We start from the raw sequence: 27,748 nt of genomic DNA, 5'->3' as shown, positions 1-27,748 counted from the left end.
TCCTTGACTCTAACTCAATTAACTGCTGTTGTTGTTCTTCTTCTTGTTGTTGTAATATTTGCTTCTGCAACTCCTGTAGTTGTTCCTGTTGCTTCTCTTGAAGCTGTATTACAGCAACTAATAGGTTCTCCATAATTTAATAATTTGTATGTCACACAAATTGTCAAGTAACAGTATGTGAGCTTTGAAAAATCCTTGTCGCCAGATGTTATATCCTTAGGCCTCCAATATTGTAGTACGGTTGATATTGTCAACAGCAGATAAAGAATACACTGTAACAGTGTCATGTTGTTGGCACTCCGTCGCTTACAACGTCAAGGGTTCCAGTTGATCCGATCAACGGAACAGCCTGCTCGTGAAATTAATGTGCAAGTGGTTGAGCACTCCACAGACACGTGTACCCTTAACGTAGTTCTTGGGGATATTCAGCGTGACACAGTGTGACAAGGCTGACCCTTTGAATTACAGGAACAACAGAAATAGGAAGTAAGAGTGAGAGAAAGCTGTGGTGAAAGAGTACAGCGGGGTTTGCCACCATCCCTGCCGGAGCCTCGTGGAGCTTTAGGTGTTTTCGCTCAATAAGCACTCACGACGCCCGGTCTGGGAATCGAAACCGCGATCCTATGACCGCGAGTCCGCTGCCCTAACCACTGGGCCATTGCGCCTCCACGTAACAGTGTTATAACAATATAAAATAGAAACAGTGACAGAAACAAACATGTAACGAACCAACAATCAATATTTCCAACACACTAACTCGAACTGTACCTGGACTTTGAAGACAAAACTATGAACTGCCAACTACATCAGACCACTACTATATATAAGCAGTGGTGCAGTCTATTCTAGTCAGGGGGTGTCGTACTCTTGCCACAACAGATACCTTTCCTAATACCATTTTACAGAGTGGACAAGATGCTTTTTAAGTAGCACCAGCACTGGCGAGCTCACCAAGTAACTAGCAAGACAAAAATCCCTCAACCGAGAGGGGGAAAGGTGTTGAGATAGATGGTGATGTGGATGGATGCTGACAGCTCCATAAAGAATTGCTGATCTCTTCAAATAGATGGAACACGTGGGATGAAGTACAAGGGATGACCTCAGGATGCCGAAACTTTCAGGTGCGAAGACAAAGGACAGAGATACCTGGTACCTTGCTGTACTCAAGAAAAAACGTACTCTGTAGTAGAAGTGTTAAGACTGGTCCTTCTGGTGTGTAAAGCAAGTACAGATACAAAAAAAAAGAATGCATAAAAATGGGGAAAAAATATTAAAAATATATTTTTAAAAATACAAAAGCATGTGTGAGGAAGAAGAGGAGGAAGAACAACAACAACAAGAGGAAGGCAGAAAGGAGAAGAAGAGAAAAAAAGTAAATGAAATCAAGAAAAAAATAAAAATAAGAATAAAGATAAGACTAATAGTATTTGAGAACAGTGGAAAGGAGAGTTAAGTCCATCAAGGATAAGGAAATGAAATATTTTGTAGTGGTCAATATTGTTGTGTTCTTGTCAAAAGATGACCTGTGTCTTATCAAATGATGAAGAGGATAAAAAAGATACTTACAGCTTGAGTAACATTTTTTAAAGTAGCTTTACTCAGATAGTTTTCCATTACAAATGAATTGCCAAATTTTTCAGCCTAAAAAAGAGGAAATAATGTTTGTCAAATTCTTCATCATCTTATTATTATTATTATTATTGAGTGAGAGAGCAATGCATGCCATCAAAGTGACACTGGGGTAAAATATATGAAGCCCATTATACCCATCATGACTACCCGTCTGATAAGGGTACACCAGGCACATGCATCACAGCCGCATGTGCACGACACGGTGATCTCATATCAAGATAAACAGCACATGACCTCGCAGGGGGGGGGGCACAGTTAGAATGTTCTTCAGGTCGAGTAGCCCATCCTGCTCAAAAGGTCCCTGAATAAGGTTTGTTTAAGGATGTTGAGCAAAACACCCATGTTTCCAAAGGTGAATTATTCAAACTCTAAAGAATTCCTCTCAACACATGGTTATGATGCTCCCCCACTACTTCTGCTCATGATCAGAGATGCACATTTCGCCAACCACCAAGGGACATGCTCAACTGGTTAAGGTCACACAACAGACAAGCAAATCTGTGATATTGAGCAGAATATTTGCTGTAGCCCATCTTTTATACCAAGACAAAACAATGTACATGATAGCACTTCCAATCAATTAAGATCAGAAGCCATGAGAGCCACTGCCTGGTACTGCATCCGGGCATTTATTATTATTATTATTATTATTATTATTATTAAGAAGAATGTAGCAAGCTGGCAGAATAGTTAGCATTCTGGACAAAATGCTTAGCAATATTTTGCCTGTTGCTACATTGAGTTCAAATTCCGCTGAGGCTGACTTTGCTTTTCATCCTTTCAGGGTTGATAAATTAAGTACCAGTTGCATACTGGGGTTGAGCTAATCGACTGGCCCCCTCCCCCAAAACTTCGCACCTTATACCTACAGTAGAAAGGATTATTATTATTATTATTGTTATTGTTATTATTGTTATTGTTGTTATTATTATTATTATTATTATTATTTTATATAGAGAGGATTGAGGTAACTCCTCCTGAAGATATAGAGTCAAAATTAAAAGAAGAGTGCCATTTGCTATCTCATTTGTTCACGAGATAGCAAATGGCACTCTTCTTTTAATTTTGACTCTATATCTTCAGGAGGAGTTACCTCAATCCTTTCTATATAAACGAAAATGAAGTAGATTGACAAATTTATTTTTTGAACCAGGGGAAGACACGCAAGATGCCGAAATATTGCTCACGAGATAGCAAATGGCACTCTTCTTTTAATTTTGACTCCATCATCATCATCAACGTCGTCGTCGTCGTCATCGTCGTCGTCGTCATCATCGTCATCATCATCACCATCATCATCATCATGATTATTATTATTATTATTAAGAAGGTGGCGAGCTGGCAGAATCATTAGCATGCTGGGCAAAATGCTCAGTGGCACTTCGCCTGTCACTACATTCTGAGTTCAAATTCTGTCATAGTTGGCTTTGCCTTTCATCCTTTTGGGGTCGATAAATGAAGGACCAGTGAAACACTGAGGTTGATGTAATGGACTGGTCCCCTCCGTCCAAATTTCAGGCCTTGTGCCTATAGTAGAAAGGATTATTATTATTATTATTATTAAGGTGGCAAGCAGACAGGACTGTTAGCATGTCTGACAAAATGCTAACAGCATTTCTTCTGTTCTATACATTCTGAGTTCAAATTCTACCAAGGTCAGCTTTGCCTTTGGGGTCAATAAAATTAGTACCAGTTGAGCACTGGGGTCGATGTAATTGACTAGCCACTCCCCCAAAATTTCAGGCTTTGAATCTATAATAAAAAGGATTATTATTATTATTATTATTATTATTATTATTATATAAGGCAGTGAGCTGGCTAAAATTATTAGCACAAAAGACAAAATGCTCAGCAACATATCCTTCAGATCTCTACGTACTGAATTCAAATCCTGCTGAAGTCAACTTTATCTGTCATCCTTTCAGGGTCGGTAAACTAAAGTTCTGGTTTGATGGTATCAACTAAATGCCTTCCTCAAAATTTCAGGCCTTGTGTCTGTGTTAGAAACAATTATTATTACTATTACTTCCGCCTTAGCAAAGGTGGTGGTATTGTTTTCAGTTATGTTTGTTTGTTTGTCCGTGGACAAGATATCTCAAGAACCACTGGATGGATTTGGATGAAACTTTCAGGTATATTTGGCCTCATGACTCGCACAAACTGATTAGATTTTGAGATTGATCCAGCACCGGACAAGGATCCTGGATAATTTTTCCGTTTTCTTTACTTAATTTTTGAGAGTGGTCGGGTTCATTTTTAGTATTCTCGTTTGTGAGAGCAGTCGAGTTTATTTCAGATATTCTCATTTTAAAAATCATCTCTGGCTAATCACTGAGAGGATGTTGGTGTTGCCTTGGCAGAGATTTGTTATTAAGGCAGAGAACTGACAGAATTGTTCCCATGTCGGACAAAATGTTTACTGGAATTTCATTTGTATTTATGTTCTGGGTTCAAATTCTGCTGAGGTCAACTTTTCCTTTCATCCTTCCAGGGTCAATAAAATGACTACCAGTTGATCACTGAGGCTAACGAAATTCTTCCCCAAAATTTGCAACCATTCTTATTATCATTATTATTATTATTATTCTAATTATAAAGAAATTATCATCATCATTATTATTCTAATTATAAAGAAATTATCATCATCATTATTATTATTCTAATTATAAAGAAATTATCATCACCATCATCATTATTATTATTATTATTATTATTATTATTATTATTATTATTATTATTATGGCGGCGAGCTGGCAGAATCATTAGCATGCCAGGCGAAATGCTTAGCAGTATTTCGGCTACTGCTATGTTCTGAGTTCAAATTCCGCTGAGGTCGACTTTGCCTTTCATCCTTTCGGGGTCGATAAATTAAGTACCAATGAAACACTGGGGTTGATGTAATCGACTTATCCCCTCTCCCAACAAACGGCTGCCCTTGTGGCAAAATTTGAAACTACTATTATTATTATTATTATTATTATTATTATTATTATTATTATTATTATTATTATTATTATTATTATTATTATTATTATTATTATTATTATTATTATTATTATTATTATTATTATTATTATTATTATTATTATTATTATTATTATTATTATTATTATTATTATTATTATTATTATTATTATTATTATTATTATTATTATTATTATTATTATTATTATTATTATTATTATTATTATTATTATTATTATTATTATTATTATTATTATTATTATTATTATTATTATTATTATTATTATTATTATTATTATTATTATTATTATTATTATTATTATTATTATTATTATTATTATTATTATTATTATTATTATTATTATTATTATTATTATTATTATTATTATTATTATTATTATTATTATTATTATTATTATTATTATTATTATTATTATTATTATTATTATTATTATTATTATTATTATTATTATTATTATTATTATTATTATTATTATTATTATTATTATTATTATTATTATTATTATTATTATTATTATTATTATTATTATTATTATTATTATTATTATTATTATTATTATTATTATTATTATTATTATTATTATTATTATTATTATTATTATTATTATTATTATTATTATTATTATTATTATTATTATTATTATTATTATTATTATTATTATTATTATTATTATTATTTGGTGGCAAGCTGGCAGAATCATTAGCACGCTGGGCAAAATGCTTAGCTGTAGTTCATACGTCTGCACATTCTGAGTTCAAATTCTGCCCAGATCGACTTTGCCTTTCTCCTTGTGGGGGTCAATAAATTAAGTACCAGTAGAGTATTGCGTTGATGTAATTGACTAGTCTCTGCCTCCAAAATTTCAGGCCTTGTGCCTTTAGTTAGAAAGCATTATTATTATTATTATTATTATTATTATTATTATTATTATTATTATTATTGAGAATGAGACATGGGCTTTGAATGCAAAAGATTTACAAAGACTACAAAGAAATGAAGCAAGCATGCTTTGCTGGATGATTAATGTTAAGGTGTGTGAACAATGGAGTACATTGATTTGACTTATGTACAATTAGCTGTACATAAGTGAAACAAGTATGCAAGGGAGAAGACTGCGTTAGTATTGGCAGGTGATCCATAATAATTATGATGAGAAAAAAGCTTAAAAAACATGATTAGCACTCAAAGAGAATAATGCCTATGGAAGAGGAAGACCTAAAATGTCATAGGATAAGTGGTGCAGACTGATCTCAAGACGCTGAACTTTACAAAAGAGATGACAAGGACCGTCTCTGCTGGAGAAAACCTACAATTTTTTGTGAGTATGGCAAAGAGAACACTAAAGCAGATAGTGATGGAGTAGAGTAACTCGAACAGCTCCCCACCACTACCTCACTTTCCCTCATTGATCCCTTCTCCATGCCACCTCCCTCACTCTGGTCACTCTTCACTTCTATGCTCACCTCTCTTTCTTTCACTGATCCTCTTCCTAGAGCTTTTCCAGCTCATCATTCTCATTTCAATCTCTCTTTCACTCAGCAATTCAACCACACCCATGTCACCTGTCCATATTCTTTTAATATGGAACAGCACTAGATCCCTGCCTTTCATCTTTACCACTCCGTCTTTCTTATTTTCACTAATCCCTGACACTATTCTTGCCCTTTCTTCACCCCCTTCATTACTAACATACTCTTTCCATCCCCCCTCACAACAATAAATCTATTCCTCCCACAAATACTTCTCTCAATGTAAAGGTGCATGGCTAAGTGGTTAGGGTATTTGGTTCACAATTGTAGTAAGGTTGTGAGTTCAAAACCCAATGGTGTGTTGTGTCCTTGAGCAAGACACTTGATTTAACATTGCTCCAGTTCGTTCAGCTGGCAAAACTGAGTAGTACCTGTAATTCAAAGGGGCCAGCCTGGTCACATTCTGTGTCACTCTGAATCTCCCTGAGAACTCTGTTAAGGTTACATGTATCTTTTTTTTTTATTGCCCACAAGGAGCTAAACATAGGGGGGAACAAACAAGGACAGACAAAGGGATTAAGTCGATTACATCAACCCCAGTGCATAACTGGTACTTAATTTATCGACCCCCAAAAGGATGAAAGGTAAAGTCGACCTCGGCAAAATTTGAACTCAGAATGTAACGGTAGACAAAATACTGCTAAGCATTTCGCCCGGCATGCTAACGTTTCTGCCAGCTTGCCGTATCTGTGGAGTGCTCAGTCACTTGCATGTAAATTTTGGATTAGATCAACTGGAACCCTTGTCACCATAACCGATGCCAGTAAGAACTCCTCACAATACGTCATCACTCTCCCTCATATTCTCCTTTCCAGGGAGGTGAGAGTTCTTCAGTCTTACAAGTTACAAAGTGACCTCACTAGAATTGCTGGCATTGAAAAAGCAACCTATATACTTTGTAAAGGGGTTGGTGATGGAATAGAGACAAAGATTCTTTAATGCTGCCAAGGGACATGACAACCTCTTGAGTGCTAGTGCCATAAAAAGATGCACCAGTATACTCTGTAAAATGGTAAGTATTAGGAAGGTCATCCACCTGAAGAAATCATTCCCAAACTGAAACATTTAAGCAAGGTGTCTTCCAACCCATGCCAGCAGTGAAAACAGATGTAAAATGAAGATGACAGTGATGATTATGACATAGACACTGGATTAGCAGAAATGGCAAAGTGCTGAATAGTACCTTGTGATATTTAGCTACATTTCTTCATAATCTGAGTTCAAATCCTTGCTTTTTGTCCTTCCAGTATGGATAAAATAAATACCAGAACCAAATACTGAGTCAAATTTACCGTATCCCCTGCCAGAAATTTGAGGCTACACCTGTCTTAGAAATTGTTATTACTTGATGTGTGAATATCTATATGAACACTTGACTTGCTAGAAATAGAAGCTAGAATATTTATCAGATCCTATCCAACTGTCTTGAAAAGGACATATAGGAAAAAAACATGATTGTCATGGTCAGAATACTCAGTGTAAGTGTAGACAGACACAATGGGCATCTTTCTGTTTCCATCTACCAAATCCACTCACAAGGCTTTGGTTGGCCTGGGGCTAAGGGAGCAGATACTTGCCCAAAGTACCATGCAGTGGGACTGAACCTGAGACCACATAGCCGGGAAGCAAACTTCACAGCCACAAAGCCATGCTTGTGCATTTAGCTGTTTATTTCAAATATATTTAAGATATTCTTTTAATGTTTTAGCAATCTCAGCCACTGGATATGGCCATGCTGGAACATAGAAATATATGTAATCATGATGATGATGATGCTATAGTTCTGGAATTTAGGATTAAACTCTACATTTTCGTGCGGGTGACACGTAAAAGCACCCACTACACTCTCTGAGTGGTTGGCGTTAGGAAGGGCATCCAGCTGTAGAAACTCTGCCAAATCAGACTGGAGCCTGGTGTTGCCATCCGGTTTCACCAGTCCTCAGTCAAATCGTCCAACCCATGCTAGCATGGAAAGCGGACGTTAAACGATGATGATGATGATGATGATTTTTGAAAGGAAAATGTTTGAACTAAAGATGATTAAAATCTTTTCTCTTTTACTTGTTTCAGTCATTAGACTGTGGCCATGCTGGGGCACTGCCTTCATGAATTTTTAGTCAAATGAATTGACCCCAGGACTTTCTTTTGTAAGCCTGGTACTTATTCTATCAGTCTTTTGCTGAACTGCTAGTTTATGGGGATGTAAACACACCAACACCAACTGTCAAGCAGTGGTGGGGGACAAACACAGACACAAAGACATACACACATATCTATAAACATATGATGGGCTTCTTTTAGTTTCCATCAACAAAATCCACTTACAAGGCTTTGGTCAGCCCAAGGCTATAGTAGAAGGCACTTGCCCAAGGTGGGATGCAATGGGACTGAACCCGGAACCATGGGGTTGGATTCCTACTAAACAATCTGAATCTATATATTAATATAAGGTTTCTATAAAATGACTAAAATTATTTACAATAGTGAAGGAGTATGTTTAGGGTGCAGTAATGGAACTTCAAGAAATTATCATTTGGAGGAAGATGGGCAGTGCCAAGAGATTATTCTGACTAATGTTTAGTTTAAATTTTGTACATTAGTGGTGAAAGGAAATATAGACAAGTCGGGAAATGTTGTAGCATGATGTCTATACTCTTGTTCCAATATGAGAAAATAACCACCTTTACGGTTGGTTATTTTCTCATATTCGTGGTTGGAATAATGTTATATTTATAATTGCATGTTTTATTTTCTGTTAAAAATACCGCGTTGTATTTGTTCGAACACTTCACATTCTGAGTTTAAATCCCACCGAGGTCAACTGTACCTTTCATTTCTCCGGGATCGATGAAATAAAGTATCAGTCAAATGCTGACGGCGATATTATCAACACGCGCCCTCCTCCTCCTCAAGATTACAAGTTTTGTTAGAAACACTATATGCACAGTAAAAGATAAGTGTAAATAAGACGTAAGACTTGCTTGCCGTTTAGGGTGTCGCTTGGATAATGTTGGTGAACAACAATACACAGTTAACACAGACGTCTGAAGATCTGAACTTATTTGATATTGAGTTACCTACTCTATTCTCCATTATGTCCTCAATTCATTCGGTTAAATAAATTACTCGAGGACCTATAATTATCGCTAATACATTTTAATTAAAAAAGCAGATGAAATTAGTTCTTAATCAAAGTAGCTTGTTGTTTAGCCCTAGGTCAGTATAGAATGAGTAGACTTACGATGAAAGAATTTTTAGTAGTGATCATTATTTAAAAAAAAAAATCTTTTTTATTTAGGATAAGGGTGTGACAAATTCGACGGCTAATTCTAGCAGGTCGAGCGACCACGTTGAGGCTCCCTCGTTGGGATGTCAATGTACCTTGTTTACATAGCAGTACACACATAAACACTACACGTGTGTGCTTTGTAAACATTCCAATTTTAGTATATGTACTGCCGAGCAGTTACGAGTGGTAAAGTGTAAAATGAACTTTCGTTTTACATACAGAAGATATTTCTTTAAAATAAATTGTAGATTAAGATTTATTTGACTTTACCATTCAAAACACTAAACAAGCAGCTATCTTTTCTGCAATATAGTAAAAACAGTGGTTTCTTCTTAGTTTTATAATTGCAATATTTGAAATTTTCAGAGGGCAATAATTAATTAAAAGAAAAACTGACGATGTGAATTTTCCGACTCCTCTCCCCCAGCGCATTTTTCTTTTCATATTAGTTTAGAGCAAGTTGTTTTACACCTATTCCACTATTTTTCTTTTGTTTCTTGGCTCTGGTGAGGCGACTCGGAACATTCACGATGTGAATGTTCCGAGTCCTCTCACCCCCCCCCCCGTTCGCGAGCGCGCATTTTTTTTCATATTCATTTAAGGCAAGTTGTTTTACCCCTATTACACTATTTTTCTTTTTGCTCGGGTCAAACGCTTTAGTTTAACCAAACTCTGTATCTAAAACGAAATTGCAAGTAGGAAGTCGAACTTAGTGAAGAACTGTGTTACATTATACAAGTTGTGAAATATATCAATTCTTTTTTCTTTCACGAGACAACAAAGCTAATTCTGTAAAAGCCAAAACCGTGTTTCTCTGATACTTAATTTGCTTACGTCGATTCCTCAATGGTGTTGTTTTGCATTTATAATAAAATAAATATATACAAATTATAAAAATTTTAAAAATATACAGTACAATATTTTTTTCTACATCGCAGGTTTTCACAAATCGCGGAGGGTTTTGGAACGTAACACTTACGATAAGCTGAGGGATTACTGTATATGGAATTATCGAATAACAATCTAATCTGGCCAATTCATTACTCTAATAAGTCCGTACCCGTTACTCCAGCCGCTACATGCATTAAAAAGCAAAAAAACACTGTAGTTATATTTTACCTCAGTAACGTAACCAGTTGCGATCACAAACTTTTCGAATTCTGCATTACTAACTTCATGAATATCCATATAGAATGATTTTATCTCTATTTCTCTCTCTGGACCCTCTCCATCAGCGACAAATACCGGTCTGTTTGTACCCATTAGAAACTTTCCCGCTGGAATAAATGACATTTCGTTCGTGTGTGGGATGGAAGAACTGGGAGTATTTGCTTCTGAGGAATATTTACTGTTTTCTTCTGAATTTGTTTCTTGTCCACATTGACCACGACTCGTAGAACAGCCGCAACTGGGCTTTTCAGGAACATCTCCTTTTGTAATATTAATTACCAGACAGGCGAGTATAAACAAACTCACAAGCCTAGGAATGGAATAGTTAGGCATCTTAGTGAAATATAAATTAATTAGAAGAATTTGAAGTGGTTAGAATTGGTCCGAGTTGGCAAAAGTGGGTCCATAGAGGTATCTGTCTGTGGTCACGGCGTGTTGTCCACTTTAAGGGAATAAAACCCTAACGTCTTGGAATAATTGGACAAGATAAACAAACAGTTATCTCCCTTACTTACAACACGTTTCTCTCCCTCTTCTCCTCAACTCTCTCTCTCTCTCTTACATCACCTCTCTTTTACCCATGCAACACTTCTCTCTCTCCCCCTTACCCCGCCATCTATTACAACACTTTATCTCCCCCCCTCTATTACATCATTTCTCTCTTCCCTCCATCCCTTTCCTCTTACCCCCAGCCCCTCCCTCGACCCCTTCAGAATCTTCGTACTGTAACCCATTCGTTGAACTGATTCTTTGTCGCTGCAGTAACGAATTCTTGGTGAACACAATTTGCAGCTTGGTTTTAACTCTTTGGTATAATTGTTTTCAGGTTATTTTATTTTATTCTTTTACTTGTTTCAGTCATTTGATTGTGGCCGTGCTGGAGCACTGCCTTAGTGGGACATATTGACTGCAAGACTTATTCTCTGAAAGCTTAGTACTTATGCTATTGGTCTCTTTTGCTGAACCACTACGTTACGAGGATGTAAACACACCAGCATCGGTTGTCAAGTGATGGTCACAAACACACACACAATAGGCTTCTTTCAGTTTCCGTCTACCAAAGCTACTTATAAGGCTTTGGTCAGCCCGAGGCTATAGTAAGTGAAGACACTTGTCCAAAGTGCCATACAGTGGGACTGAACTTGGAATCATGTGGTTGGGAAGCAAGCTTCTTACCACACAGCCACAGAAAATTTCATGAAGAAAATATTTTTTCTGCAAGTTATGGAGGAACAAAAATGAGGCGGAGTAGATTTGTGATAGGCATGTTGACAGTTCACTAAGTCATCTTCTGTTCTTGACTATTAAGGATTCTTTTGACCATGCAAGGGTGAAAAACATAAGGTTACCAACAAGGATATTTCAAAGCTTTTTGTCTGATGCTCTACCAATTCTAACCGATTTCCAATCCATATTGCTCTTTCAAAACTATAAAACATTTGATTTTGGCAAACAACTGTTTCTGTTAATTTCCTGTTTTTATGATAGAAATTTCTATCAAGCAGCAATTTTTCACTGTTTTTCGGGGTGGTGGAAGAGGGTGGAAGAGGATGTTACTTGATTAAATTGGCCTCTAATATACGTCTGCTATTTATTTCATCAACATTGGGTGGACGAAAAGGCAATATTTGAATTCACTAAACTAAATACTGCAAAGAATTTCATTTTCTCTCAATTCCATCACCCATTTCCACTTTCTCAACAACAACAACAATAATAATAATGATAATAATAGTTTCAAATTTTGCCACAAGGGCAGCAATTTTGAGGGAGGGGATGAGTCGATTACATTGACTCCAGTGTTTAACTGGTACTTATTTTATCAACTCCTGAAAGGATGAAAAGCAAAGTTGACCTCTGCAGAATTTGAACTCAGAACATAAAGACGGAAGAAATGCTGCTAAGCATTTTGCCCAGCGTGCTAACGATTCTACCAGTTTGCTGCCTTACATAATAATAATGGTAATAATAATCATCCTTTCTGCTAAAGGCACAAGGCCTGAAATTTTGAGGGAGGGGGTCTAGTCAACAACATTGACCCCTGTGTGTAACTGGTACTTATTTCATTGACCCCCAAAGGGATGAAAAGCAAAGTCAATCTCGGAGTGGAATTTGAACTTGGAACATAATGAGTCATAGGAACTAGCACTAAGCATTTTATCCAATGATCTAGCGATTTTGCTAGCTTGCTGCTTTACACGACAACAACAATAAAAATAAATAATAATAATAATAATAATAATCTTTTTTACTAAAGGCGCAAGACCTGAAATTTGGGGAAAGGGGATTAGTCAATTATATCGACCCAGTGTTTCACTGGTACTTAATTTATTAACCCCAAAAGGATGAAAGGCAATGTGGACCTTGGTGGAATAATGATAATAATAATAATAATAATAATAATGATGATGATGATGGTTTCTGGTTTAAGCACAAGGCCAGCAATTTTGAGGGGAGGTGGTTGGTCAATTCCAATAACCTCAAAGTACTTGACTGGTACTTTATTTTATCAACCCTAGAGGGAACACAGGTAAATTTGACCTGCGTGGGTTTTGAACACAAAAAAATAAAGAGTTGGAACAACCGGCAAACATTTCCTCTTGTTCACAACTGATTATGTTATGCATCAGCCCTGCAAAGAATGACCTCCATACAAAACGGATGGAACCACACACAGACTAAATGCTGGACTCACTGAATGCCTTCAAAAATCCTGAACTATGTTGTTTTATTTGTTTATAAAATATACTATTAAACAGTAATTAAATCAGTTTAATTAGTTTTAGCAATTTCAACTTCATAAAATATTATTTACACTGCACATGCGAAATCCTCGCTTGTCTACTAAAACTCCAGTGTGCTGTTTTATGTCTATAAAATATGCCATAAAACTGTAATTAACTCAGTTCTATTATCATTTTTCACTTAATGTAAAAATGATGGCTTATTTGAAAATTGGGTCCGGGTTCAGTCCCACTGCGTGGCACCTTGGGCAAGTGTCTTCTACTATAGCCTCAGGCCGACCAAAGCCTTGTGAGTGGATTTGGTAGATGGAAACTGAAAGAAGCCCGTCGTATATATATATATATATATATATATATGTATGTCTGTGTTTGTCCCCCCTCCCCCAACATCGCTTGACAACCGATGCTGGTGTGTTTATGCCCCAGTAACTTAGCGGTTCGGCAAAAAGAGCCCAATAGAATAAGTACTAGGCTTACAAAGAATAAGTCCTGGGGTCGATTTGCTCGACTAAAGGCGGTGCTCCACCATGGCCGCAGTCAAATGACTGAAACAAGTAAAAGAGTAAAAAAAAGAGAGTAGAGTAGCATGTCGTTTCTATGTAACCCCACCTGTTCTGGACATACACAATTCTGCCCCTTGAATTTGTTTCCTCATAACTTTCAGAAAAATGGATATTTTTCAAAGAAACCTTCTACAAATACTTTTCGTATGGTGAAGATTTCAATTACATCGGAATTTGTTGGGAAAACATTTTTTCCAAGGGTGGGAAAAGAAGTTTCTGAAAATTCACTGGAGTTGGCTTTGTTTCCTCATAACTTTCAGAAAAATAGGTATTTTTTAATGAAATTTTTTACGAATACCTTTCAGATGGTGTATATTACGATTATATTGGAATCTAATGTTAAGTAAATAAAAATGGTGGGATGTATACCTACATACTGATGTGCATTACATCTTTTTTTCATAATTTCAAGTTTCATTTTGTTGATGTGTAATGTATCAGTATGAATGTATGCAAGCCCACCAATTTTTATCATATTAAATTCTGATATAATTGTAATCTACAGCATCTGAGACGTATTTACTCCTTTACTTGTTTCAGTAATTTGACTGTGGCCATGCTGGAGCACCGCCTTTAGTTGAGCAAATTGACTCTAGGACTTATTCTTTGTAAGCCTAGTACTTATTCTATCGGTCTCTTTTGCCAAACCACTAAGTTACGGAGGCGTAAACACACCAGCATCGGTTCTCAAGCGATGTTAGGGGGACAAACACAGACACACAAACATATACACACATACATACATATATACGACGGGCTTCTTTCAGTTTCCGTCTACCAAATCCACTCACAAGGCTTTGGTCGACTCGAGGCTATAGTAGAAGACACTTGCCCAAGGTGCCACGCAGTGGGACTGAACCCGGAACCATGTGGTTGTTAAGCAAGCTACTTATCACATAGCCACTCCTATGCATTTGTAGAAAAGTTCATTAAAAATACCTATTTTTCTAAAAGTCATCAGCAACAAAGCTGACTTGAGTGAATTTTCCAAAACTCCTTCTCACCTTCAGAAAAATTCTTTTGCAACAAATTCTAATATAACCGTTATCTACATCATCTGGAATATATTTGTTGAAAATTTCATATAAAAAATATCCATTTTTCTGAAAGTTATGAGGAAACTAATTTTGTGATGGGAGCACACTTGTGTAGGTACGTTCTGTTTTGTATAGAAGATTATTGTTTATGGAGTCTGGTGCAGCCATCTGGTTTGCCAGTCCTCAGTCAAATCGTCCAACCCATGCCAGCATGGAAAGTAGACGTTAAACGATGATGATGTACAGATTCGACAACTTTACCTTGCTTTCACTATTTGCATTGTTATATTCTTTTGGAAAAGTTGGAACCTGTTAGTTCAGTACTTACTCTGATCTTGTGCTTAGATTGAAGATATCATTAACTGAAATAACACTATTGAAATGTAATAAGTGGATAATTTTTGGATGTATTGAAATAAATTAACAAAAGATAGGGCTACAGGAGCCTGACTGGCCGCTATCAGTTTGTGCTGGTCACTGTCAAGACATCAGTTGTTCTCAGATCTCACACTGCCAATTTCCTCTGCAAAATCAGGATAACTGTGGCTCATCTGAGACTTGAACCTTGCAAGGTGGTGTGGTTGCTGTAATGAGTGTCGCTGGCCATTCTTTGTGGAAATGCCTTTGTAATCATAGTCTGCAAGGCGTGGCTAAACAGGACATTTGTTCTGGGGTGTTACAACCTATTACTTGCCCCGCTCCTCTTTAGTTCTCTCTTTGGTAGTTATGGGTTTTTCCTCTTGATAATTTTATCTTAATTACTTTAATGATTTTTTTCCCATTATTTAATTGTAATATAATTGTACAACTGTGATGATTTGGTGTTGACACTGTGGGCAACAGTGATGTTATGTTCACGTAATCTATAAAACAATACATCCTGTATCTCAGTAATTTTGATACTGGCACTTGTACCGGTGGCACATTTAGAAAATCATTCGAGTGAGGTCGTTGCCAGTGCTACTAGACAGGTGGCACGTAAAAAACACCATTTTGAGCGTGGCCGTTGCCAGTACTGCCTGACTGGCCCTCATGCCGGTGGCACGTAAAAGCACCCACTACACTCTCAGAGTGGTTGGCATTAGAAAGGGCATCCAGCTGTAGAAACTCTGCCAGATCAGATTGGAGCCTGGTGCAGCCATCTGGTTTGCCAGTCCCCAGTCAAATCGTCCAACCCATGCTAGCATGGAAAGCGGACGTTAAATGATGATAATGATGAATGAGAACTAATGCATGGCCTTCACTTGGTCATTTAAATCTTTGAGCATTAGGTACTGTAGGCTTATCCACACATTAAAATATCTCTCACAATGTTAGGCAATATTATCAGTTATTCATTTACCATACACAAGTGATAATGTAAACGAAACCAATTGTTTGGCTGTTTTGCCCTATTGACATCACTTTGGAAAGTGGTAATTCGTCTCCTCTTCAGCAATTCTTAGGTTTTAGCTTCAACATAGCAAGATAACAGAATACTTCACACCCTGTGCATATAGCTAGGAGCTGTATCTGAACGTGGTACATATTTACATCTAGACAGACTCGGCTGTTGAAACAGAGAGAATATAAAGATTTCAGCTAGCCATGAATAACACCAAACTGCAAAATATGAAACCTGAAAAAAACTAAAAAAAAAAGACCCATATGCAAGTTTGCGACGAAGGGAGCCTGATCGATATTTTATTGTTCCCTGACCCACTTTTAGTTATTTTATACAACACCTGTCTCGTCTGAGAGGCTAAATGGCCTGTTTAACCTCAACCAAGAACATCCGCCATTTACATTATATCTGTACCAGCACAGTTGTCTCCCCTGTTCATTTCAGTCGACGCCATTAACACCTCAACTAATCTCTTAGAATCCGTACTTGCCTTTGAAAATGACATTACATAACTTCAGATCATGCTTGTCTCGACACATCTTTCATATTCAAGGTTATGTAACATCACACTTACGTATGTGTCAAAGTCTGGTTTTTGGATGAAGAGAGAAAATATTTTGAGACAAGAGATTTCAAATAATTTCCATTATTTCTTACCTAGTAAGTTTGCATTTGCAACATATAATGGATGTGTAAAAAAAAAAAAAAAAAAAAAAAAAGAAAAGGATTACAAGACTCAGACGGATTTAATGAATAGTTATTTATTTATTTTTAGAATGTTAAAATGGTGACATCCAATGTTTACATTTCCAAAAATATGCTGTCTTTTATATTTTTAATATATTTTATTGAAGATATTAAAAAAATTTTAATTTTCCCAATTGTTGTCAAACTGACGGATCAATGAGTGATCCATGTTGTAAAAATATTTGAGTTGACAACAACTTTGGAGATATATTTAGATTAAAAACCAAATTCAATTTGGTCTTGATGAATATTCCATTTTGAAATTTATCACAAGTCAGAAGAGAGTTCAAATAAGACATTGTCGTCAAAATCGTTGTCATTTTCGTTCATATCACTTTCATCGCCAGAACCAAGCAAATTATCAACAAGATCATCGTCGTCATCATCATCGTCATCGTCGTCATCATCATCTGAAAAAAATGAATGAGTCACATACCAAACATGATAGAATTCAACATCAAATCTGCAAATAATCTGACTTTGACAAATAAAAAAATTCAGATTTTCTACATATTGCTGATGACAGTATTGCCCGATTGGCACCCGTGCCAGCGGTATGTTAAAAGCACCATTCAAGCGTGACTGTTGCCAGTGCCGCCTGACTGGCTCCTGTGCCTGTGGCACATAAAAAACACTACTCAAGCGTGGTTGTTGCCAGTGTCGCCTTGTCATTTTGAGTTCAGTCCCATTGCACAGCACCTTGGGCAAGTGTCTTCTATACTCTTTGGTATAGCAGAAAACTCTATAATATAGTCTTGTGAGTGGATTTGGTATATGGAAACTGAAAGAAGCTCATTGTATGCATGTGAGAGAGAGAGAGAACCCTTGTCTTGACATCACCATCATACAAATGATGTACATTTTCAGTCTTCCATGGAGAAATATTATCTTGCTTGAAGGTGAGGGTTGGTGACAGGGAGGGCATCTTCCCCGTGGTGTTCAGTAAGTTGATAAACCATTTTAATTTACTAAACAAGGCTGTTTGCCTGCCTGTTTGACAATCCCCTCAACCCTTATAAGAAACTCTCACAGAAAACATCATGTGATGTCCATATTCTGTGTTGAATGGTTTGACAGGATCTGACAAGTTGGATCCTGTCAAGCATTGAACTCCAATGTCTACTTTAGCATGGTTTCTACGACTGGATATCCTATCTAATGCTGACCACTTTACAGAGTGTATTGAGTGCTTTTTTGTGGCCCTGGCACTAGTGAGGTCACCAAGTAATTCACTAGATAAGCATATAATTAGAAAAGAAATGAACAGTACCTTCTATATCACTTGATCCATCACCTAAAGCTGATACATGGACAATGTCGTCATCTTCATCATCGTCATCATCATCATCGTCAATTCCCTCATCTTCATCATCATCATCGTCATCACCCTAAAAATGACAAGGTAATTAAAATTCAAGTTAAAATCAATACTAGGTATCTCTAGCTCTCCAACCAAAATCGTATTTTAACTTCTGTAAAATAAATCGCTCCACCCAAAATATAAAATGTGCAAGCCACTCACTTGGTCATCGTCGTCATCTTTTAATTTGCCAATCTCATACAATCTGCAGACATTTTCTTCAACATTTGTATCACCATATTGTTGAGTCTAGAAGGAAAATTTGAAAACAAATAATAATTCTTTCTACTATATAGGCACAACGTCTGAAATTTGGGGGAGTGGGATAATCAATTTCATTGACCCCAGTGTTTCACTGGTTCTTAATTGATTAACCCCTAAAGGATGAAAGGCAAAGCTGACCTAGACTGAATTTGAACTCAGAACATAGCGACAGGTGAAATACCGTTAAGCATTTCATCAAGCATGCTAACGACTCTGCCAACTAGCTGCCTTAAAACAAATAATAATAATAATAATAATAATAATAATATAGACAAAATTGGTCTCTTAGGGACAGCAAGGATTATCAGGAAGGTTCTAAGCACCTGAAAGACTGCTAAAAACTTGTGGATACCTAAGATCACAAGTAGTAACCCATTATCCATATAATTCCTACCAGGAATAAGACCGAACCTGAACCAAACCAAAATAATGATAATAATGGATTCAAATTTTGGCACAAGGCCAGCCATTTCAGTGGGAGATGGCTACTTGATTACATTGGCCCTGGTACTTGACCGGTACTTTATTTTATTGACCCTGAAAGGATGAAAGGCAAAGTGGGTGTTGATGGGATTTAAACTCAGAACATAAACAGCTGGACGACATACAGCCAGCCATTTAGACTAATGTGCCAGCAATTCCACCAGCTCATTACCTTACTTTTCCAAATTTTGACACACAGCCAGCAATTTTAGAGAGAGTGGGTTAGTTGATCACATCAACGTCAGTACTTGGAAAGGAATGAAACGTGGAGTTGACTTTGGTGGGGTTTGAACTCAGAACAAAGTGCCGAAGGAAATACTGCAAAACATTTCTTCTCACAATTCTGTCAGCTTGTCATTGATAATAATGAGCTTATTGTATATAATGCTCAGGAGCACAACAAACCAGATAGCAGTTTTCTAAAACCAATTGCCTTCTAAATCATTTGCTTATATTTATCACGAATGGTAAGCCATCCCATTGATAGTTATAGGTTTTTAATATATCAATCATTGGGTTTATGATGTTTCAGGTAATGAGACTAACAGGAAGTGCCTGTAACTCAGTACAGAACTAATACTGCAAATAACTGTTTGAGGAGCAGTAGTTTTTTTATTTTTCTTTGGTTCTTTACTGATACAAATTGGCAAAAAAGAATGCATGTACATGTGTACACACTACAGGCTTCTGCACAGGTTTTGTCAGCTAAATTCCATTCTTATGAAATATTGGTTAACCTGAGGCAATACACCAATCAGTAGGATAAAACCAGGTATCACATGGCTGTGAAGTAAACTTCTTAAGTACACAGCCATTTAAATCAATACTTTGCTGACTGCTTATGTTGTTTCCTAAATATATTATGGTATTGAGCCTAGAGTAGAATAGGATATATATATATATATGCACACACAAACATATGGCGTGTGTGCCCCTTTTTATCTGTGTTTGTCCCCCACCACTACTTGACAACAAGCATTGATGTGTTTATGTCTCTGTAACTTAGCAATTCAGTGAAAGAGACCAATACAATATGTACTAGGCTTACAAAACAGAAAAAGTGCTGGAGTCAATTCATTCGACTAAGAATACTTCAAGGCAGTGCCCCAGCATGGCTGTAGTCTAATGACTGGAGCAGGTAAAATATGTAAATTGGCTGTAGTCTAATGACTGGAGCAGGTAAAATATGTAAATTGGCTTCAGGCTAATGAAACATATTAAAAAACAAAAAAGCAACCAAACAAAATCGATTACCTCAACTACTGCAATATGATACTCTCGGGTGTCTGCAGCAAGGTTACAGATGCTTCTTGACTTGACATCATATGTTGCTGGGAAAAAGACAAACTTAAATTTTACACAGGCAACTTCTATCACAGTAGCTGTTTAACCATCTAGCATTCAATTCATTCTGTCAAATGTGATGCTTTTTTATTGACATTGTTTGGAATTAATCCTGCATTTTTGTAGCTTCAAGATTTCAATGATATGAATATTTTATTTGGTTGAGGAAAAAGTTTGTGCGCCATGTTAAAATAATCCTTTTTTATAACACTGCCATGTACACACACAATATAACTCCAACTCTATACAATATCATACAACAATCAATAAATCAGTTTACTTACATATGCAGCTATAGTCTCGGGAATCAAATGTTCTGAATGTAGAAGCATATATGCTATTGTACCGTTTGTCCCGTCGACGTTCATCTAACATGTGTATTGCTGAAGGAGAGACAGAAACACATTTACTAATACACGTCATTTACAAAATAAACAAACGAAAATATATTAACACACACAAATTGCATAGAATGGTAGGAAGAAATTAGTGGAAGGGGAAAAAAACCCCAACAAAAACCCTAATTTCTTTGTCTTTACAACTTTCCTATAGCTAATCAATCATCATCATTTAACGTCCGCTTTCCATGCTAGCATGGGTTGGACGATTTGACTGAGGACTGCGAACCAGATGGCTGCACCAGGCTTCAATCTGATCTGGCAGAGTTTCTACAGCTGGATGCCCTTCCTATCGCCAACCACTCCAAGAGTGTAGATATTCATTTATGCTTTGTAAAAAGCGCTGATGCTAATACCACGTAAAAAGCACCTAGTACACACTGTAAAGTGGTAGGCATTTTTGAAAGGGTATCTAGCCATAGAAACTGCACTAAGCTAGACAATGGAGCCTTGTGCAGTTCTCTGGCTTGCCAACTCCTGTCAAACCGTCCAACCCATGCCAGCATTGAAAATGTATATTAAATGAAAATGATAAGCTATCATAGCACTTTTACACAATCTGTACATGACCTAGAAGTTAGAGTTCTGGGTCCAAAAGCTGCCAGGGTAGCAGGCTGTGTCTTTGAGCAAAGCACATCATTTCACATTGTTCCAATCCACTTAGCTGGAGAGGAGTCGTACCAGCCATGTTGGTGCAGCCCATTCTCCTTCCACTTGTCACATCCTTGATATTTTGCTGGTTCAAGAGCGGCAAGATCAAGACGGTGTCCAACTACATAGGCACCCAAAACAGCAAAAGTTCGGTACTTGTTACCAAGTCAAAATCGTTTGGATGATGATGATGACGATGCTGAAGATGGGTTAGTTAGGACTTGTTGAGTTTCTATGGATGGATGCCCTTTCTGTTACTAACTCTTGTTTCCAAGCAAGGAAGTATTTCCTATGAAACATTTTCATGGGAAATATTATTGTCCATATTCTCACGGAAGATTAAAAACAAATGACACCGCTTGTATGGCAGCAACATCCATTTACAACCATCAAGACAAGGAGGTACACACACACACACACACACACACAAACTGTTCTTTCTCAACCAAATCCACTCACAAGGATTTGTTTGACCTATAGCACAAGACACTTGGCCAAGGTACCATGCAGTGAAAACGAACCTGAAACAATGTGGTTTGGAAGCAAACTTCTTAACTACAGAGCCATGTTTATTTGAAAAAGAAATACATTTAAACGAGCATATAAATAGAATTTAGTAAAAAAAGACAAGTACTTACTGCCATAAATTATTTCATTTGTGTAGTTGAAGTTCAGCTGACATTGGTCGAGACTAGGTACAGTATGAAGAAGTCTAAATGTTCTCATATCCCACTGAACAAATTGTTAAGGAACATGTGTTATAGTCAACATTACTATGGTTAAAACAACAACTTCATTACTATCTTTCCTGTAGCTAATCAATCATCATCATCCTTTAATATCCGCCTTCCATGCTAGCATGGGTTGGACGATTTGACTGAGGACTGGCGAACCAGAAGGCTGCACCAGGCTCCAATCTGATCTGGCAGAGTTTCTACAGCTGGATGCCCTTCCTAACACCAACCACTCCAAGAGTATAGATATTCATTTATACTTTGTAAAAAGTGCTGATGCTAATACCACGTAAAAAGCACCTAGTACACACTGTGAAGTGGTAGGCATTTGGAATGGCATCTAGCCATAGAAACTGCACTAAACTAGACAATTACTGTATATTATAGATCAACACAAAACATCAATGCCATGGCACACTATCATCACTGTTTTTATGTCTCTTTCTCCTGCGACCAATCCCTAATTGTTTTCCAAGTTGGGTGTTTATTTTCTTTCTGCCAATTGATACACACCTGCTAAACTATGGAGCATTTATTCAACAGAGAAAGTAAACAATGTCAGTGTTTGCCATTCAGATGCTGCCGATAACAACACTTTGTATTGATATTTAATGCTCTCTCACACACATACATGATGAGCTTCTTCACAGTTTCCATCAACTAAGTTCACTCACAAGGCATTGTCTGACTGAAGACTACACCAGAAGACAAGGCTAGAGCACATTGGTTCTTAATCATTTTTGGCCTAGGGAGCCCTTTGATTCCTATTTTATTCCACTGGGCCTCCATAGCCATTTGCTGTATATAAAACAAATCCTGCTGTATTTTTATAATATTATTAGGAATTGTATAAAAGATAAAACATTTTGTGAATTGTAGAAGTACAAGTAATTTATTTCACTTAAATTTTAATAACAAAATCTTATATGGATTCCAGTTGAGAACCACTGCTACAGCAAGACTGAACACAAAACCAGGTGATTGCAAAACAAACTTTGTAATAAGACAGCCGTGACAGCGCTTATCATCATCATTGTTGTTTTAATGTCCACTTTTCCATGCTTGCATAGGTTGGATCAGACATGTTCACAGAAGACCAGAGATGAAGGACATAGCTTCACTCATAAGGACACTCATTCATGACAAAATATTTGTTGGCTATGTGGTAAGAAGCTTGCTTCCCAACTACATGGTTCAGAGTTATCCTGAAGACACCCAAGGCAACCAAAGCCCTGTGAGCAGATTTGACAGATGGAAACTAAAAGAAGCCTGTCATATATAAACATACACATATATGTGTTCCCCCACTCAACATCACTTAATGGGTATTGCTGCATTTACACCCCCATAACTTAACAGTCTGGCAAAAGAGGATGATAGAATAAGTAACAGGTCTAAACAAAAAAATACTGGGGTTGATGCATTTGACTAAAATTTTTCACAGCAGTGCTCCAGCATGGCTGCAATCTAAATGACTGAAACAAGTGAGAGATAAAAAAAATTAAAGAAATCTATACATTTTGTTTCAATTTGATAAAGGATACGACTTCTGAATTAATGATGATCTCCAGTCCCATTGGGTGGAAAAGTCCACTTATTGCTGCATTGAACTTATCGAATTTATGTACAGCTTTACCAACTCTTACATCCCATAACACACCATCATTCAGCACCAAATCATCAGAGGGGTCAAATGTGGCTCGGTTTGATGTGTAGTAGTTGGCCTTTTCTTGATCAAATATTTCCATTATTTGCTGACCTGTGTTTATGTCATAGATCTAAGGAGAAGAAAAACATTTGCAAGTTAAATAAGGAAGCCGAATATATGAAAAGATTTAATAAAGAAACAACTAAAACATTACACTATCTAAAGAGGGATGATAATTTAGTATTCTGAAGCTATAGTAAAATATTTTCAGTATTAAAATTCTCTAAGGTAGAGTATGGTTTTGTACTGTCAAACAATACAGAACTCCACACTATCTAAAATAATAAATCAGTATTGTTAGACAGAGTAAAAAATGCTGTATTGTCTAAAGTAGGATAGTAAAATATAATATCAACAAAAATATTGTAAGGAGGCACTGAAAAAATGTTAGTACAAGAGAGCCAATAGTTAAAAAAGTTTGAGAAGCACTGCTTTAAAATATCTGACAAAAAATGCTTCATCACATATATCTATACAAAATATAGCAAGAATGGACACTAGCGTAGCTAGAGTTTGTGCCACTCCTGAACCCCACAAAAAAAAAAACATTACCTTCATTTGCATGTTCGGAAGTGGAAAAAACCCCAAAAAAACATGCATGTGCACACATGCATTCCCAAATATACTTACATAAGCTTTCTCTTCCCGCGTTCCAATGAGTTTATCCTGCACCTTTTTGCTAAATTCCATATAATTGTCTTCAGGGAAATTTTTCCTGAAAATTACAAAAGAAGACATCCTTTCAAGACATATCATCAAACACTTTGAAAGCATAATTTTGATTGTTTTGGGAACATCAGACATTTTCACTGACAAAATAACATATGCGCACACACGCACACACACACCATCGTTCTCATTTTGATGTCTAGTTTTCCATGCTTGCATGGATCAGACAGAATTTACTGAAGAAGATTTTCAATGGCTGGATGCTCTTGTTATTAACCATCACCTGCTTCTGTGGAAGATTGGAAATGAAGGACACTGCTTCAATGAGAGTGACACTTGTGTACAACTAATATGTAATGTCAAAACAAGGAGACATACACACACCTCCATGCACACACAGACATACATATATGACAAGCTTATTTCGGTTTCCATCTGCCAAATCCACTCACATGGCTTTGATTGGCCTGGGAGCTATAGTACAAGATATTTGCCTATAGTGCCCTGTAGTGGAACTGAACTCAAAACCACATTCTGAACCACACCAGTCATACCTCCAACTTGAAGTCTGAAGGAATCGGGCTCCCATTAGGGGCCTGCGAAATGAAGTAGCATGGAAGCGAATCAAACTGTTATATAGAGATTTAAAACTAATTTCTCTCTTTATGAGATCAGCAACTGTGTGTCACTTAAAAAATATATAGTATGAGCCCCCATCACTAGCTTGTGATTGTCATGCACCAAGGGTGGAAAGAAACCTAGGTCTGTGAGTATCATCAGAAAGGCTGGAGATGGTAGTGATGACCTCCCTTGCTCATGCTATACAGACACAAACTGTCGGTAGCCAGCTGGAAAAATTCTTTTCCTGGACTAAACAACAGTAATGTCGTCCTTGTATAGGACTGCCACATTCTGTTGGCAAATAAACTCTACAATTCAGTACTGTTACTGCATATCTCTTGCTCAGAGATTTAAAACTAGCTGTTTATCTCTTTACAAGATCAGCAACTGTGTGTCGCTTAGAAAGTATATAGTATGAGCAAGTCAAAGAAGCCCTCATCACTAGCCTGTGATTATTTCGCACTGAGGACGGGAAACAACCCAGAAACCTAGGTCTGTATCACAAAGGCTGGAGATGGAAGCAATGACTTTCCTCGCTTATGCTATATGAACACAAACAGTGTGTCAGTAGCCAGCTGGAAAATATGTTTTCCTGGGGCTAAACATCAGTAACATCATCCTTGTATAGGACTGCCACATTCTGTTGGCAAATAAACTTTACTAAATTTATTTTCATGTTGCTTTAATACAATAGACACTTGATTTAGGCTCTTCTCAAATCATTAAAATGAGTAATGTATATATACTGGATAGTGAAACATAAAAACCACTTACTGGTTTTCAAGTCTGTCTAAACTTTTCCACAAAGAAGAAAGAGGTGTTCCCCATGATGCTGAAGTAACCAGAAGGTTACCATCCTGTTAAGGAAGAAAGAAAGAAAAAAAGCAAATAATAATTAATTTTAAGATAAAAGATTCTCAGGAAGTAATTTCTGAAAGATTTTGTTGGAGACAAAATACTGGATATTAACAACTGTTCAAGTCTTTGAATCTCAAAGCAGCCAATAACATCAGAAATTAAAGCTACAGTAAAAAATAAAAAACCTTACACAAGTGAAATGAAATGAAAACAAACTAGAAACTGAAAGTAGGATATATATATATATATATATATATATATATATTATTAAAAAATCAAAGAGATTCAGAAACAGTATCTGCAATCTCAGGGGATTAAAGTACATTTTTATATATGACGTTGACCACTAACGTGGACATTTAATGTGCTAGAAATAGATCACGCTATATTTCATGTTGAGAACAATTTAGGTCTTTTTAGACACAAGATGTGATCTATTTCTAGCACATTAAATGTCCACGTTAGTGGTCAACGTCATATATAAAAATATATATATATAGCTCGACTGCTGTTCTATAGTATTTGCATAATAATAATATCCACCGTTATATAAGTTTGTAGTAGAAAGAAATAATTTACCTTTGTCTGTCGGCAGTTTGTGATAGGAGATGAGTGACAGTTATAACTTCGGCCCTCCTGTAAACAGTCAGAATAATCAAATTAATACAGTTTCATAATAAATGAGTAAACATGGGGGATATAAATGGAGCTGCAGAAGTATATACCTCTTAGGAGCAAGATTTGGACAATATGTTACGTAAGTGGTCTATGAGTTATAAATATTGAGAGGAAGATATTTAAAAGGACTGAATATGAGTTTATGAAAAAGTGGTGGTACCGTGATAAGATGCAAAATATGTGTGTGTGTGTATGCATCTGTGTCTGTTTTCCCTACCACCGTTTGACAATCAGTGCAGGTGGCATGTAAAAAATACCATTTGAGCATGGCCGTTGCCAGTACCATGTGACTGGCCTTCGTGCCGGTGGCACGTAAAAGCACCCACTACATTCTCGGAGTGGTTGGCATTAGGAAGGGCATCCAGCTGTAGAAACTCGGTCAGATCAGATTAGAGCCTGATGCAGCCATCTGGTTCGCCAGTCCTCAGACAAATCGTCCAACCCATGCTAGCATGGAAAGCAGACGTTAAACAATGATGATGATGAAGCATTGGGGATTCATTCGACTAAAATGCTTCAAAGCAGTGCCCCAGCATGGTCACAAGCTAATGATTGAAACAAGTAAAAAATAAAAGATATATGAAACGGGTGTTTTAATAGCTGAGTGAATCAAGTATCAGCACCTTAAGGGAAGATTTGAGTTCTAATCCAATTCTACAGGACTTGACAGCAGAGCAGATAGGAACAATGATAGAGAATGATTCAAATGTGGATTACTGAACTAAGTGGTATAAGACCAATAGCTCGGTGGTTTACAATGCCAAGAGAATCCTCTTATACAAGAATAAAAGTGTAGTAAACACTAACTTACCTCTCCAGTTTGAATATTAACAGGCTTTAAATCACCGGAATATGTACCCAGAAGAAGAAAATTACTGGAAGACTGGAAGTAAAAAAAA

General features: G+C 36.7%; 2 protein-coding genes across 2 annotated transcripts in view; both read right to left on the bottom strand.

Annotated features, from left to right (window-relative positions):
• Positions 1-11,142, bottom strand: part of LOC106872187 (formylglycine-generating enzyme) — a 45,857-nt gene extending 34,715 nt beyond the window's left edge. Inside the window, exons 1-2 of the mRNA XM_014919085.3 lie at positions 10,556-11,142; positions 1,567-1,641 (exon numbers count right to left, since the gene is read on the bottom strand). Coding sequence (XP_014774571.1) covers positions 1,567-1,641; positions 10,556-10,939 — 459 coding nt within the window. The 5' untranslated portion in view covers positions 10,940-11,142. The remainder of the gene's footprint in view (positions 1-1,566; positions 1,642-10,555) is intronic.
• Positions 11,143-17,079: 5,937 nt separating this feature from the next.
• The window catches only part of LOC106872186 (DDB1- and CUL4-associated factor 1), a 49,675-nt gene continuing 39,006 nt past the window's right edge, over positions 17,080-27,748 (bottom strand). Inside the window, exons 27-37 of the mRNA XM_014919084.3 lie at positions 27,661-27,732; positions 26,751-26,807; positions 26,088-26,170; positions 24,654-24,738; positions 23,860-24,093; positions 22,220-22,313; positions 20,817-20,915; positions 20,443-20,519; positions 18,604-18,690; positions 18,352-18,469; positions 17,080-17,491 (exon numbers count right to left, since the gene is read on the bottom strand). Coding sequence (XP_014774570.1) covers positions 17,349-17,491; positions 18,352-18,469; positions 18,604-18,690; positions 20,443-20,519; positions 20,817-20,915; positions 22,220-22,313; positions 23,860-24,093; positions 24,654-24,738; positions 26,088-26,170; positions 26,751-26,807; positions 27,661-27,732 — 1,149 coding nt within the window. The 3' untranslated portion in view covers positions 17,080-17,348. The remainder of the gene's footprint in view (positions 17,492-18,351; positions 18,470-18,603; positions 18,691-20,442; positions 20,520-20,816; positions 20,916-22,219; positions 22,314-23,859; positions 24,094-24,653; positions 24,739-26,087; positions 26,171-26,750; positions 26,808-27,660; positions 27,733-27,748) is intronic.

The sequence above is a fragment of the Octopus bimaculoides genome, chromosome 4 (genome assembly GCF_046866305.1).
Source record: "Octopus bimaculoides isolate indiv1 chromosome 4, ASM4686630v1, whole genome shotgun sequence".
Taxonomy (NCBI): Eukaryota; Metazoa; Mollusca; class Cephalopoda; order Octopoda; family Octopodidae; genus Octopus; species Octopus bimaculoides.
Note: the sequence above shows the minus strand (reverse complement) of the source record. Positions and strands in the feature narration are given on the sequence as shown.